The 14,391-nt window shown below is 47.9% G+C and overlaps 5 protein-coding genes across 5 annotated transcripts; 1 reads left to right on the top strand and 4 right to left on the bottom strand.

Moving 5' to 3' along the window:
• Positions 1 to 1,708: 1,708 nt before the first annotated feature.
• On the bottom strand, positions 1,709 to 3,067 carry VFPPC_05854 (salicylate hydroxylase; the record flags this gene model as incomplete). The annotated part of the gene is made up of 2 exons (XM_018284978.1): positions 1,709 to 1,747; positions 1,811 to 3,067. 2 exons carry the CDS (start codon positions 3,065 to 3,067, stop codon positions 1,709 to 1,711), a joined length of 1,296 nt encoding a protein of 431 aa, XP_018141911.1.
• A 1,315-nt stretch (positions 3,068 to 4,382) lies between these two features.
• On the top strand, positions 4,383 to 5,312 carry VFPPC_05852 (Dyp-type peroxidase; the record flags this gene model as incomplete). Its single annotated transcript, XM_018284977.1, has 1 exon — positions 4,383 to 5,312. One exon carries the CDS (start codon positions 4,383 to 4,385, stop codon positions 5,310 to 5,312), a length of 930 nt encoding a protein of 309 aa, XP_018141910.1.
• Positions 5,313 to 5,606: 294 nt separating this feature from the next.
• On the bottom strand, positions 5,607 to 6,543 carry VFPPC_05851 (NAD(P)H-dependent oxidoreductase; the record flags this gene model as incomplete). The annotated part of the gene is made up of 2 exons (XM_018284976.1): positions 5,607 to 6,412; positions 6,474 to 6,543. The coding sequence occupies 2 exons, from the start codon at positions 6,541 to 6,543 to the stop codon at positions 5,607 to 5,609; spliced, it is 876 nt and encodes a 291-aa protein (XP_018141909.1).
• Positions 6,544 to 7,249: 706 nt separating this feature from the next.
• VFPPC_05850 (fungal specific transcription factor) lies at positions 7,250 to 9,513 on the bottom strand (the record flags this gene model as incomplete). Its single annotated transcript, XM_018284975.1, has 6 exons — positions 7,250 to 7,763; positions 7,864 to 8,220; positions 8,279 to 8,595; positions 8,655 to 9,248; positions 9,303 to 9,325; positions 9,402 to 9,513. 6 exons carry the CDS (start codon positions 9,511 to 9,513, stop codon positions 7,250 to 7,252), a joined length of 1,917 nt encoding a protein of 638 aa, XP_018141908.1.
• A 559-nt stretch (positions 9,514 to 10,072) lies between these two features.
• On the bottom strand, positions 10,073 to 11,155 carry VFPPC_05849 (hydrolase; the record flags this gene model as incomplete). The annotated part of the gene is made up of 1 exon (XM_018284974.2): positions 10,073 to 11,155. The coding sequence occupies one exon, from the start codon at positions 11,153 to 11,155 to the stop codon at positions 10,073 to 10,075; it is 1,083 nt and encodes a 360-aa protein (XP_018141907.2).
• Positions 11,156 to 14,391: the final 3,236 nt, after the last annotated feature.

Here is a 14,391-nt window from a genome sequence, read left to right as displayed (position 1 = left end):
TGCAGGGTCAGGAACTGAATGGACATTGGTGCGAGAATATCTCAGATCGTCCCGGACATGCATGTAACCAACCCCGGCCCAATTCTCGCTTGAATTGCCCAGTCGTCCGGGGAGTCACGCTCTATTGGAACCAACTTCTCGATTTGATGGGTTCCTTGTGTAGAACTCACCCCGCGTTGGACCGGCCCAGTCACGGCAATTGGGCCACATGGGACTTTAATTTCTCTGCGTGTCTCATGATGTATTAGAGGAGCTTGGGGGCAGTCGGAACAGTCCCCATCTTAGGTTTGGTAGTGTCAGCGCTAGCGTATGGGCCATCTAAGTCGAACACGAACAGATCATTCTAGTAGCTTGCTAATATGATGAACGGACTGAATTGCGGTGTTGATGCTTTTATTATTCGTGACGCGTAGAGACTGCCGAGGGTTGTAGAGTGGCGTTATCATATATCTAACTACCGTTCTTGAGCAACAAACCAACCAAGTTGTCGCGTTGAACGCCAGTAATAACTCTAATTACTCATCAGGTAATTGCCCCGCCTAGAAGCGGCCGGCTGCGTGTTACGTATCGTTGCATAAGCCAGCACTTAAGGGTTGGTAGCAGATGTCATCATCATCGATGTCTCCGTGAAGGTTACACATCATTTGGGACCAGTTGACGCTTTCTCGGGTAATTGTAAAGATGCCAGCAACGCTCTTCGCCTACGCCTTGGTTACAGACCTCTACTTGAGTTCCTAACTCCTCAATTAATTGGTCACAGGTCAAAATCTTCCTGGAGTAGCTGACGGTGAGGCCAAGTAACCATCCAATCCTGAACCCTGGTCACTGGATATAATAGCCGACAAAATTGACGACCAGGAGAATGGATATCGTGACTTGAACATCAGGAGGTGGTGGAACCATTTTTCAAGCCGCTCATTTTAGCCAACTTACTATCTGGTAGCTCCGAACACCACGGTTCTTGTTGGAGCGTAGATGTCCGGTTCGGCAGGCGTCTTGGATACTTCCCGGCCAGTGTGGACGCATCCTGCACTTTCCAGCCCTGGCTTGACGTGATGAGAATCGAGACGCCTTTGATGCATGTACAAGTGTCTAAGCCGGGAACAGAACAGGCGGGGTCGCAACTAAGACCGTATGAACATAATACCAACCGAATGTATGATGAGACCCAGGTAAGCTAGGCCACTCACAGTGACGAGTTGGCATACTACGGTGGGGAAGGGAAAATAAGAATTGCCCGCCGATGTCCTCTCATACATAACTTAAACTTATCCTTTAATTCTTCATTCGTCTCAATCTGGTAAACCAGACGTAAACTATTGCAAAGTTGACACCAATTCATGAATGCAACTGTAAAGATATCGAGACAGTGGAGTGCTACCGGCTGGACAGGTGCGCCGTACTATGCTGTCGAAACTATTCCGCACTTCCGCTCCTCCATAGTATCTGGGTTCGGCCCATAGCAACTTCGTTCCGTAACTGCAGCAAGATTCTGCTCCAATTGATGTCTTGCCGTGAGGATTCGCTATATTTAACAATTTAATTATTGAAGCACGAAGCAACAAGCCCAGCATCGTGCATTTCCCTAGCCATGATTTACACTGGTGAAAGCAGAGATATATCGACGACAAGGTCTAACCACGACATGTAACGCGCGTTCACGTCGAAGTATCCATATAATAACACCAATCCTCCAGATTCTACCTGCCTATGTCTGGCCATGAGCCTGTGCTATGGCCGTCGTCGCCTGTGACTTAGGTTAGTTCAAAGCCTCGGCAATTGCGTCATTCGGCTTTAGCTCAAAACTCACTTCTTTCGCCGCATCGTAATCGAATACCCACTTCAGAAAAGGCAAAGAGTTAAAAGGCGCATTGCCATTCCCCTCTCCCATAGGCAATTTCTTATCTTCTTCTGATAACTCTTCCCCAGGGGCTTTACCAGAGGTATACAATCTGTAGTTCCATAGGGAACCATCCTGCAACCTCGTCACTCTTGGAATGCGAATATCCTCCCACGATTTGACGATGCTAGAAACGTCTCCGCCGTTTTCTAGCAAGAGCGATAGAACTTCAATATCTTCGACGATACAGCTGAATCCCTGAGCCAAATTTGGCAGCATAGCATGTGCCGAATCTCCCAGCAACACCAGTCGTCCACCTTGGCTGGACCAAGTGTCGAGCGGCTCCAGTCTCGCCAACCGCCACCGTGAGCAAGACTCGGTCATTCCAGACAGAGCACCCAGAATTGGATGGTACCTTTTGAAGAAATCCTTTACAATGCTAGTGTCACCAATTTCGTCAAATAACCGTGGATTCTTTGCGTAGTCTTCCGAGCTATCTTGAATGGAAAACATCAGGTTGAACAATTGGCGTGCATGATTGTATTTCCCGATGGCGTACCCTCCATGTCCAGCCCACATAATCGAATCATCTGCGTCCGGCTCCGCGATCAACGATTTCGTAAGAGTATTGGCGAGGAGTCTGTCCCTAGGGATTTCGGTCGGGTAATGCACAGATGGAGCTGGGATAGGAGTTAGTGATGTAGGTTTCTGGCCGGAGAGAATGGTGGCCCGTAAGCGCGATGAAATGCCATCCGCTGCCAGGAGAAGATCTCCAGTGTATTTGGCGCCGTCCTGGCATGTTGCATATACAAGATTACCAGCTTCGGAAATATCTGCAATCTCAGCACCAAAGGTGATTCTGGCACCAGCCGCGCGAGCTTGCTCGTACAACAAATTTTGCAACGCTTCACGATCCGTCGACCACTCGGGATATTCTGAGAAGCCGGTGGAAGATAGACGTTGTAAGAGTTCATTGTCGATCCCATTGCGTGTTTGGTGATTTCTGATCTCGGCAGTCACGGCCTCAAAAGCATTGCGCATCTGCCAGCGGCAAAAGCAACGAACTGCGTTGGATCTTATGAAGATTGCCCCACTCGCTGTTGATAGGGACTTTGATCTTTCGAAAAGCTCAACTTGGTGTCCATCTTTGGCAAATCGACACGCTGCAGCGAGTCCACCCAATCCAGCGCCGGCGATGATGATACGTAGGGGTTGATTCGTAGGCATTGTGTGGGCTAAACACTCAGACATGAGTATTTTGCATGAAGATTGAAGGAGATGCAGTGAGATAGCTTCTAGTATGGAGTTGTTGTAATCGATGGCATGAGACAGAGACAAGACAACTAGCATACAGCCGTGGATGTCGGCTTGTCGGTAGTGTTTATATATATCGGCTCATCCCCACGAAGTGGAACAACACATGCATGTCAGCATAACTAACCAAGTTTTTGTCTTCTTGATTGTTGGTGGAGGTGATCTTGTAAGCTGACGATCTCCGAAACGAAAATCCTAGCGTCAATCTCAAGGCACTAATGATGGAGGTAAGCACCAACACTTTAGTCTCGACGTTCTGCTTCAAGGCCAGTTGCTTTATGAGTTTCCGAGCCGTCACATTCGGAGAACCTGCTTTTCTGATTGACCTTAAACTTTGTGGACTTCGGTTCACCGTTCACCTTCTCGAATCTCGACATGACCATACAGTTGGATCGAAACAGAACAAAGGTTGCCATCTTGCGTTGTGGTCTGGTGTTTTTCACTCATGGAACGCTATCAACACTATATCGGACTCGGCTGGCCCGAATCCAGTGACAGAAGCTTCGTAATCTTCTAACACCAAGACTTGAGCCGTCTGCCTTTTATTTTAAATCTGTCAAGGTATTCCTACCGTTGACAATGTAGGATGCCGTGATGACAATTCCTCATCTCTGATTGGCTACGTATGTGGCGCTCTCCCGGATCGGGTCTGGCAAAGCTGGCAAGCGGGGCTACTGCTTTGCGTGTTCACTTTTGAGTGGGGAAATCGGTTGCAGCTATTGAAGCTTCGAGCTGCAACTTGAAGACAACACTGCATTCAACCTTTTAGCCAAGCAACCATCGCCAAACATTTGACGCATCAAAGAGAGGGGCTGTGGCTCACATTGCTTACGTAGCTCAGATGACAGGTCTTTGCTTTGCCGTGGCTCTCGTTCGGCATTCCAACGATCCTTGTGCCGCAAAGTTGAGTCCGTCATTTCCAACAGCCATCTTGAGGCGCCAAGGGTAATTACCATTGTAATTGACTCCAAAGCAATAAAGGTACAGTTATTATTGAAACATACATGTGCATCGACGCATACAAGCCGTTCACACTTGGGCTAACTTTAAGCTTTGCACGCTAAATAGTATGCTACCAATGCCATCTTTGATCGTCGCCTCTACAAGAATCACGTTCGCCGTTCAGTCCAGACAGACAGCTTCAACATTTGCTCGCCGTACAACCAAAATCCTTCTCAGTCGCAATATTTCACTGGGACCAACACTTATTGCAAGGGAAAAGTCAACCATGAGTTCCCAGCCTGTCAGCAGTCCCCTTACACAATCGGCAACGTTCCTAGTAGTGTCTGCGACGGAATCGCCGGATGCCATACAAACCATTCGTGAGGCACTGTCTTCTGTTGGCGATATAACTAAAAATGTATCCATTCGCCATCCTAGCTCAAACCTGAGCTGTGTCGTCGGTATTGGAAGCTCGATTTGGGACCGTCTGACCGGCCTCCGCAAGCCAACGGAGCTGCACCCGTTCCCAGAAGTCCGCGGCGCCAAGCACACGGCCGTATCAACACCTGGCGATATCCTGTTTCATATACGCTCAGAAAGGAGAGACATCAGCTTCGAATTCGAGACCCAGCTCCTCGCTAAACTTGGCGATGCCATTAAAGTGATCGACGAGACGTCCGGTTTCCGATATTTTGATGCCCGAGATCTGTTAGGCTTTGTTGATGGAACAGCCAACCCGGTTGGACCAGACGTGAATGACACGGTTTGCATCACTGAAGCCGATGACGCGACGGCAGTAGGTGGAAGCTATATCGTGGTGCAGAAGTATATTCACAACATGGATGGCTGGCGGAGTTTATCGAACGAACAACAAGAAGCCATCATTGGACGAACAAAGCTTGATAACATTGAGCTTGACGATGCTGAACAAGGACAGCAGCAGGCCCATAAGACTCTGGCCACAATTGAAGACGAAGATGGTAATGAACATGACATTTTACGGGATAACATGCCTTTCGGCTCACCAGGCCACAAAGAGTTTGGAACCTACTTTATTGGGTATTCCAAGAAGCTGTGGGTTATTGAAAAAATGATGGAGCGCATGTTTATTGGCAATCCTCCAGGAAAGCACGATCGCATTCTTGACTTTTCGACGCCGCTAACGGGCACGACGTTTTACGCACCACCGAGCTCAGTTCTCGACAACCTGGGGTAATCTAACAGCAAGACCTGAAGATGTTAGTTGGGCCGCAACATAGGAAACAGCATAGAAATGAATTGCTTTTGCGGGATGTGCATCGATTTTATTTGCAGCCCCGTGGAGCGTTGTTGACAGTGTGGCTGTCATCACAAGAAGGAGGCCAAATCGACAGCCCAGGCTGGTTTCGTGGCTATCTCTGGGGCTTCACCATTGACAAAATGGAAAATAAGAGTGTCCATGTTATATTTCAAGTATATTACATCCGTCTTTTGAGTTCCCTTAATCGCGTTTGTGAGCAGTGAGCACCAGCTACATACCCGCCGAAATGGTGTAACCACCATCAACAACAACTACCTGTCCATTGACATATTGGTTGCCAGCCATGAATAGAACCGCCGACGCCATATCCTCATCTTTTCCAGGCCGAGCAGCTGGCACCTTGCCCTCGAACTTCTCTTTTGGTATCTGGCTCTTCTGCTTCTCGTCGCTCTCTCCGGTCGTCATCTCGCTAGGGAACACACCCGGCGCGATGCCATTCACGCGGATCTTCAATCCTGCAGCGTCAATTTCTGCAGCCTGCATACGGGTCAGGTGATTCGCCGCTGCCTTTGATGCGTTGTAGCTGAAATGATGCTGGGATGTTTTAACCAATCCCGAGATGGAGGTGATGTTGATAACCGTACCCGACCATCCGGGATGTTTCTCGCTTGATGCCTGGAGCAGTGGAAGAAATGCAGCTGTAGTAAAGTATACAGCCGCGACATTGGTTCGGTAGACGTTAATCCAGTTATCGAAATCGGATTTCTGAAACAGAGCGTCTCGCATTTCTGACGCTGAGCTGACTTCAGCCGTTGGGTGGGAGTCCTCCGAGATGCCTGCGTTGTTGACGAGAATGCAGAGGCATTTCTCTTTAGACTCGACTTCCTTGACGAGAGCTTGTATCCCTTCCTTAGAGGTGACGTCTGCTGTAATAGCAATGACTTTATCATTGTCGCTGCCGAAATGCTGCGACTTTGCTGTATCAAGTTTCTCTTTGGTCCGCCCTGTGATGTAGACCTTGGCGCCGTTCGCAGCCAGAGTTTGTGCGGCCATGAGTCCAATTCCAGAGCCTCCACCTAAATATGAGATACGTTAGCATATTGTTTAAACGGGAAATTGAGAAATCATTCTACGGACCAGTGACAAGGGCAACTCTGTCCTGCAGCTTGAAGAGCGAGCTCCCAGTTAGAGCATTTGTGCTTGCCATTTTGAGTGAATTGCTGAAATGGTTTGATCCCGAATTACTAACTGGCACACGAAAGGTTGGTTTTGTATAACGCGGCAGTAAGTTTGTAGTGCGACGTAAAATGTGCGACATAGTTGACCAGGCTTACTGGCCGAATTTATAGCTGCGCTGTCGTTGAGTCTATAATGTCAAAGCCGTAAACGATGGGCAGTACATAAAACCTGCTGGCGAAATTGCTTTCATGCTGCAGCGAGTAATACTTGACGTGCTCGTTTCTTCATTTTGCTGTGGAAGTCGATGAGGTGCTCTATCATGGTGATGTCACAGATCCCTGCATGACGACAACCATCCGATTTGCAGGCTGTATCAGCTACTTCCTGTCGGAGTCAACCTCCGGACAGTAGACTCCGCTTAGCGAGATGCGTGAGAGACTTTAACAGCGGTCTCAAGATGATTGCTTGGCTGGTGGTGTCGATTCAGGTGAACCAGACACATGTTGGTTCACTTCCCCCAAACTATGAGTTAGATGATAGCGTACGTCATGGCTCCTCGCACACGCACACATCTTAGTACAAGACTACATCGTAGTAAAACTTTTAATTCATAAATTTAACCTAAAGCGATTATTTGCAACTGCTTGGCTGATACACACACGACGGAGCCACGTAAAATGAATATACCGTAACGCCTGATTTACCCTGTCATAGACAACACGGTCTGCAGTACCTTAGCTTGCAATGCTCTCAATTGCCTCGTTGAAAGCCATAGATCCAACAAGCATCCTCTTAGCGTCATTAGGATCAAGCTGTAGATATGAAGCGTTCGCGATGATAGTCGGCCGGACCCTAGTGCTGCCAGCTTGCAACATCGTCTTGACTCTGTCGGAGACTTCGATATTTTTCTCCTTGATGTGATTGTTGACATCGTCCAGAATCCTGTTCGCCTGTGGCATGTATCGTCCGATGCTATACAACAGCTCACATCCTTTGGCCAAATAATCTTCTGTCGGATCGAGAAGATTCTTCTCCAGCAGCAAATGTTTGACCGCAATCTCGCATGTATGCAAGAGCCAATAGTCCTGTCGCCCTGCGAATGCGGCGTTGTACTCTTTCAATATCGAAATGAGCGACTCGCTATGCTCCACAGATAATGCTCTGGCTGGTCTGCCGCGAGGAAACTCCAGGAAGGGCAATTGTATGAATGGGCTCAGCAACTTGATGCAAGTTGTATGGTAGAATGCCCTGTTAGGTATTAGAAACTGTTTCAGAATCGGCATTTTTGACATTTGTTTATGGAGGGCTTGGGCGGTGGATGATACAGCCAGCCGGGTGATACACTCACAATATGCCCGTCCATGATGGGAGGATCGAGCTAGATCCATGAAATCTTCTTGAATTGACGTTTTTCCAACGAATTAAGCGGTTGTATATATTGGATGCGCCAAGGTGGTTTGGCATCAGAGATTGCCCATTCATCTCGGTGGCTTCCAAACACTCCGCCGTCAACCGAACCAACTCGTGCTCGATCTGGGATGCCTCAAAGGAGTAGCTTATACGGGGTTGAACGGATAGAGGATACGGAATCCAAAGTGTATCGGAACGCATTTGCATATTTGGTGACGGGCCGTTACCATCATTTGCCAGTAACTGTCTCGTCCAACCGGCTGGCACAGTCGGGCTCGCGATCAGGCACATCTTGCTGGGATCATGAGTCGCTGTTATCCAATCAATGATTTAGAGAGCAGGTGGTTACTTACACATCTAAGCAGTAGAATCCACTGGAGATGAATGACAATGCATCCTGTACTTTTGGTCCCAGGGCGTCGTCGTTTAGAACCATGCTCTTGTTAACCGGCTCCAAGTTTGACCGCAGATCGAGCAGTGTTTCAAAGAAGAGACTTGCGCCTTTTTTAGGATCTCCAAATGCATTCTCATAAATTGACAATATTGCCACAGCTTGTATCAGTGAAACACAGTTGTTCACCGACCGTGTTTCGAGTAGCCTATATGCCTCTTTTGCGAAATCACGACCCTGAGCAGCGGGTTTGTGTTGGCTCACGAATCCGAAGCAGTCCTAAGAAGTTGAGTAAGTGCAAGAAGGACAAATGCCATCATATAAAATGGGATACGTACCGAACTATAAGCCAGCAGAGCATTAATGAGCAATTCGGAACAAAATTGTGCTACAAGCTTGCCGTCGCTATTTTCATTAACACCATGGCGAGTTGAGATCATGTCAACAAGCAGATCTCGATGAATAATTCGAGTCAAAGTAGTATCCCAAGTCCAGAAAAGTCGGAGCAGATGCGACAACCAAACATCGTCCTGGCTCACTGTTGTCCATTGTGACACCGGTAGGAGATATTGATGTTCAGTGCAGTTTGCCACCAGCTTTGGAGAAATAAATCCTGAAGCTTCCACAGGGTGAGCATCTTTGACCCAAGTGCTCTGCTGTTCTGGCGAAAGAAGCCGATACTGAACAACTCTTGGATGGTTGCATAGTGAGGGAATGATGTTGTCTAACCCCTGGGCCAGCCTGATGTGCTTCACGATGTCGACTGCATCTCTTTCAGAGCCTGAGCACATTGCCTCTACTGCCTGTCGGAGTTCATTGTAGGATTCCTGCAGACCTACATACCTCTGCGCCAACGAAGATCCTCGGGTGGTGTATTTACATTCGATGTTGGCGGAACAGCAGACGGCACATGCTGGCCGAGCACCGTCACACTATACGATCATGAGAAATATGCCACATGAAACCGCGTATAGCATACCACTTACTTTCACTTTACGTTTTCGGCACCCTGCAAGACAATATTTGGTCAACTAGGAAAAACTGGCCGCGGCATTCTTCAAGCCTGTTCCAGACTGTTCACGTACTATCGCATGCCAAAGATACCCCTTGGCGTTTGGGAGCCTGGTTCTCCCCGTCTTTCTCCAACTGTAGTGCGGGGACAAACGGTGGCTTTGGAAGAAGTTGTCTGACTGGCATTGTCGCTCTTGACCAGCCCGCCCAGAATGGCGGCGAAGAGTCCGGTTATAGATGTCCCGGATCAGAGACCATGCGAAGGTTGTCCCTCCTGACGTTTATTTAGGTCGTAAAATTATCTTGGTGTCAATCGTGGTGCCGACAATGCTAAGGTATCTCACCTGCATTCGATTATGTCACTGTTACGTCTATCGTGGTGTGATCGAAGGTGTCGCCCAAATAACCAACAAAGATGGATGGAAGAGTCTAGACAAACCAGGCCGCATTTATATTAAGGACACCAGCCACTATTTGATGGAACCCGGGCTGAGGCAAATTTTCCGAGATCCGGGGCCGCAAAAGCCACAGGAGGATTATAGCAACACCACCTAAACAAACCGCCATGTATCAACGCCACTCAGAGAACAACACGGATTTTGGTGCAAAGTATGATTCTTTTCTTTAATGTCGCTGATGTAACTCTTGCTATGGACTACATAATTCCAGGGGCATGGCTAAACTCTTTAAGATGTTTTGGGGCAAAGTCCAAGATACTCCGGGCTGATGTCAATTTTGAAGCCCTTCACCTATTCACTGCCACTCCCTGTACCCAGACTCGTCGAATTTTAGACGCGAAGTTGATATCATCCAAAGGATTTCCTTCCACCATGACTAAATCTGCCCTGTATCCAACACCTACTATACCACGGTCGCGTAGCCCGAACAGAGCAGTAGGCTGGCAAGTCGCTGCGCGTAGTGCTTCCAAGTTTGACATTCCTGCTGTTGTAAGTAATTGCAGCTCGTCATGCAATCCTTGCCCGTGAGAAACAGCTATAGGTCTTGATGTGTTTGCCGAGGTTCCAGCACATATCCTTGCTCCTGCATCGTGAAGCGTTCTCACGGCTGCAATGGCAAAGGAAAAGTCATACTCTGGGTTTTGAGTCTTCCAGATTGGCATGCCTTGTTTTAGAAAACATAGTGTTGGAATAACACCTATGCCTCGTTCTACAATCTTGGTAACCACTTCGGGGTCGATATTTCCGTCGATTGGGACGGGTGACAGGATGTCAAAACCAGCGTCTACGGCCAGGCTATACGAGTTGCACTGCGTCGCATGGGCAATGGCTAGCTTTCCGTGACGATGTGCTGCTCTCACGGTTGCTGCGAGTATATTCGTGTCAAGTCCTGGCTGGTCAACTATTACTTTTATGAATTCTGCTCGTTTCGACGCGATTTTGGTTTCGACAACTCGCTCGGCTTCGTCCGCCGTCGTGACGGTCTCCAGGCTACCGTAGTTTAGTAGAGTCGCAACGGAAGTATTTCGTGACGCGATTGCAGAGCCTGTAGCTAGAAATGTTGGAAGGGCTGGTTCATCAGCAGCAGCAGTCCTCATGGCCTGACTCTCGGCGCAGGAGCTGCTGGAATCGATCAGAGTGGTTACGCCGTAGGCCGCGCACATCGGAAGAGTCTCAGGGGACACACCAGAATCAACCTTGGAGTCAATCAAGCCGGGTATGATTGTGCAGCCTGTGCCATCAATTGTTGATTCTGGGTCAGACGCGGGACCAACGATATTACCTGGATTGCCGGCGAAATAAAGACTTGGGTAGTCAGTCACACCGTCTCCGTCAAAGACGCTGGCATTTTCTATCATAATGATTGGCATGGTTATGAAATTGATTTATTTTCGATGGGCGGCGTTTGGGTATCGATTGATCGCGAAGTTATTGATTTAGGGGTTGCTCGTAATGTCTTTTGATGACGGCATGGGCTTGTTACGAAATGGCTCTGCGTTTGAAGGCGCCCCCTTCCCTGAGCTGATGCCCACAAAATCTGGGTGGTTGGTCTTATGATCATATAACTGTCAGCTCAACATTTGGTAGGCAGTACGGGGAAGAAAGTGGCCGTCCAGGTCGCAACAATATTCGAGCAAGGGTTCATGAAGCCTCCGACTGTCGGAGAAAGACCTCCCTACATTGTCTATTGGAAGTATTTGTTTACCTTCAGAAGGCTTGCTACCCAGTATTCTATCAAAGGAGAGTTATGTCATTATCTATTTCTCAAAATTTGCCCTCCTCTTTGGTGAACACGCGCATACGTGGCCGTATCGACAGAAACAAGGATCGCCACCGGCATGCAACCCAAAGACACGCCAGAACCCCTCCGGGAAAATCTGGCAATTCAATTTGTTGAACTTGAAGAGATGGTGCTCCAGCCCGAGTTTTGTTTACAGATTGTGATATCATGGGGCTCCGACCCGGAACCGGCTCCTTGATCTGTGAGTGGTTGACACGTAGTCAACTTTTTACGTGGCGAAAAGAAGCTTAGTACCAGTCCCTACCTTTTTCTCACCAATTCATTACAGAGGGGCTCAGATTGTGCCATGCTCATATGTGTAATATTCAAGTTGTGGACGAAAAAGAGCGGCAAGGACATCTGCGCCAAAACGAGACTTCCGGTTTCCCGGCCCTTGTCTGTCGCCAAACATAACCCGTCCCCGTGTATCCCACCAGGGATGAAGAAGAAATCATACTTTACTCATTCAATAACTGCATGGGAGTGCTACAGGGGCACTGCTATATTCTGAGTCATTCGGAGCGTATTAGGTATCAGTGCCGTTGCTCCAGGTAGTTTCGTTCCGATTCCCATCAGCCGCCTCCCCCTAGCAACCCTGACTCTCGGCGGCCCTGTATGACTGGGGAACCTAAAATTGGCAGTTTCTCAATCATCCAGCTTAATTCTATTTCCCTCTGTATCTGCCTACCACTGCGTGTATTTCCATCATGGTTTCGCCACATCCAGTGACCCCATTCTGACCCAATATTGAATCACTGCCTTCACATTCTGACGTACATAAACGACGTAATATATGCATACACGCCATATTCCTTGATGTAAAGGACACTCCGGTTTTGCAATGCTACATGATGCGGACGACAATTTCCGAGATACGAACATGTCTATATCAGGCTCTCACACCTTGGGATAAATACAATTTGAGACTCACCTGCACAACAGCGAAGCAACTCGCTTTACGTTACATTGACATCACTGCTACCACTTATTGCACACTGTTTACATCGTTCATTCTTAGGCAGAGGCCAGGTGTTATGTAGCTGTTAGGAACTCCTGGGAGTCCAATTGCATACTATACATTGGCCGCATCATAAATACTCCCAGCCAACCTTTTCGCAAGACACCAATCAGCCAGTCAGAGACGAATCATCACATACTGTAACGTCCGTTGTTGGAACCGTAATATTGATAAGCCATTATAGTTGTATGATGATGGAGCATTTGACCGTGTGCGAGCCACAGCATGTTCAGGGCTGTGTAACCAATGCAACTGAATGCCGCGCCCAAAAGGTATGCCTGGGCCGCTCAGTTTAAGCTGTAATGAGGCGAATGTATGCTGACTCAACCAGAATATGAAGTCTCAACGGTGCATGATGAGAACACCAAGCGGACATACATTGCCGCATCACGACGCGCTGACAGGAGCGAGGAAGCCCGAATCGCTTCCGCACACAAAGCAAGCGAGATTCATAAGAAAATTACTGTCAAAAGCCTTCGGATATCCAGAGAAATATTTTTAGGGGATGAAATGTGTGAGGAAGAGGATGACCACGTCTCTCGGTCCTTCCAACACCTCCATCCTGGCTTGCAAGCTCAACAGCCCATGCTGCAAGAAGACTCAAATGACAGCAGCGACGTGGCTTCGCCGCTATCTCTCGTCCAAATTGACAACATCTGGAGATAAGCAATGATAAACCAGTTATTCGATCATTATTTCGCTTTCACTGATACTAATAAACAGACGAAAGCCTTCTCAACGCCAAACATAGAGCCTGGAAAACATAAGCAATCTTCATTATCAACCACGCGCCCACCAAGGAGGAGACGCTTGTCGCAGCAATCTAACGGGAGCCGCGATATCACAGCTCGTGAGAACGAAAGCAATAATGAAAAATACGCACCATCGAACTGTCCTCTGGTACCTGATCTAGGTATCTCACCGGATGTGGTTGAGAATCGGCCAGTAGCTGCTCAAACTCTCACAAATATCGACCTTCAATCACATGAATGTCCGATCGATTACGGCCCTCGGTCTTACCCTCTGATAGATGATGCTAATGACCCCTCCGGGTTGGCCCTTGCACCATACTCTCCGCCGACTTCGTCCATCGCATGTGACGATCTGTATGTGCAAAGCGGCTTGACCGACGGCGTAATGAATGACGGTATGGGTGCTGAGGACTGGATGGATTTATCAGATTACAATGGTTCTGAAGATAAATTAGAAGGACTAGACTGATCATGTGCTGGACATAGTTGGGACAGAAGAGCGTGCGACTGTGCTACAAAAATATTGTCTTTATCTGAGTAGTTTAAGCTCCCTAGACTGCATGAGGATAAAATACGAGCCCAAAACCAACCTCTTTGGGAAATCACGAAGCAGCCTCCGATTGATCGTGATTCTCTCGCTCAGGCATAGTCGTGCTCAGTTAGAGGCGTCGTACGTCAAAGTTCGAGATAGCGAGCATGCGCGACAAGGCTTATATGAACCTGCGACGATACATTTCACTTCCACAAACTCCCAGACCTTGTCAATAGAGCAAGCTATCATGAAACTCTCAAACAATTGCTACGCCTATCAACCGTACGTATTCCGTAGCCCAAAGAAAAAAAAGAGACCGGTTTCTACGTGAGAAATCTCACAGCAAGCTACTGTCAAACACATTGTCAACAAGTCAGAAATGAGATTTTAAGTTAAGTCACTCATCCTTATTCGTAAATGGAAGCATGAAGAGAAATTCTGTCCCTTATTTTGACATTTGTATGTTGGTCATGTAGATCAAGAAACTACTAGTTCAAGAATCCTGCTTCAGTGAACTGATATCC

Source organism: Pochonia chlamydosporia, chromosome 5 (genome assembly GCF_001653235.2).
Source record: "Pochonia chlamydosporia 170 chromosome 5, whole genome shotgun sequence".
Taxonomy (NCBI): domain Eukaryota; kingdom Fungi; phylum Ascomycota; class Sordariomycetes; order Hypocreales; family Clavicipitaceae; genus Pochonia; species Pochonia chlamydosporia.
The sequence above is the reverse complement of the archived record's forward strand: the minus strand, read 5'-3'. Positions and strand labels throughout refer to the sequence as shown.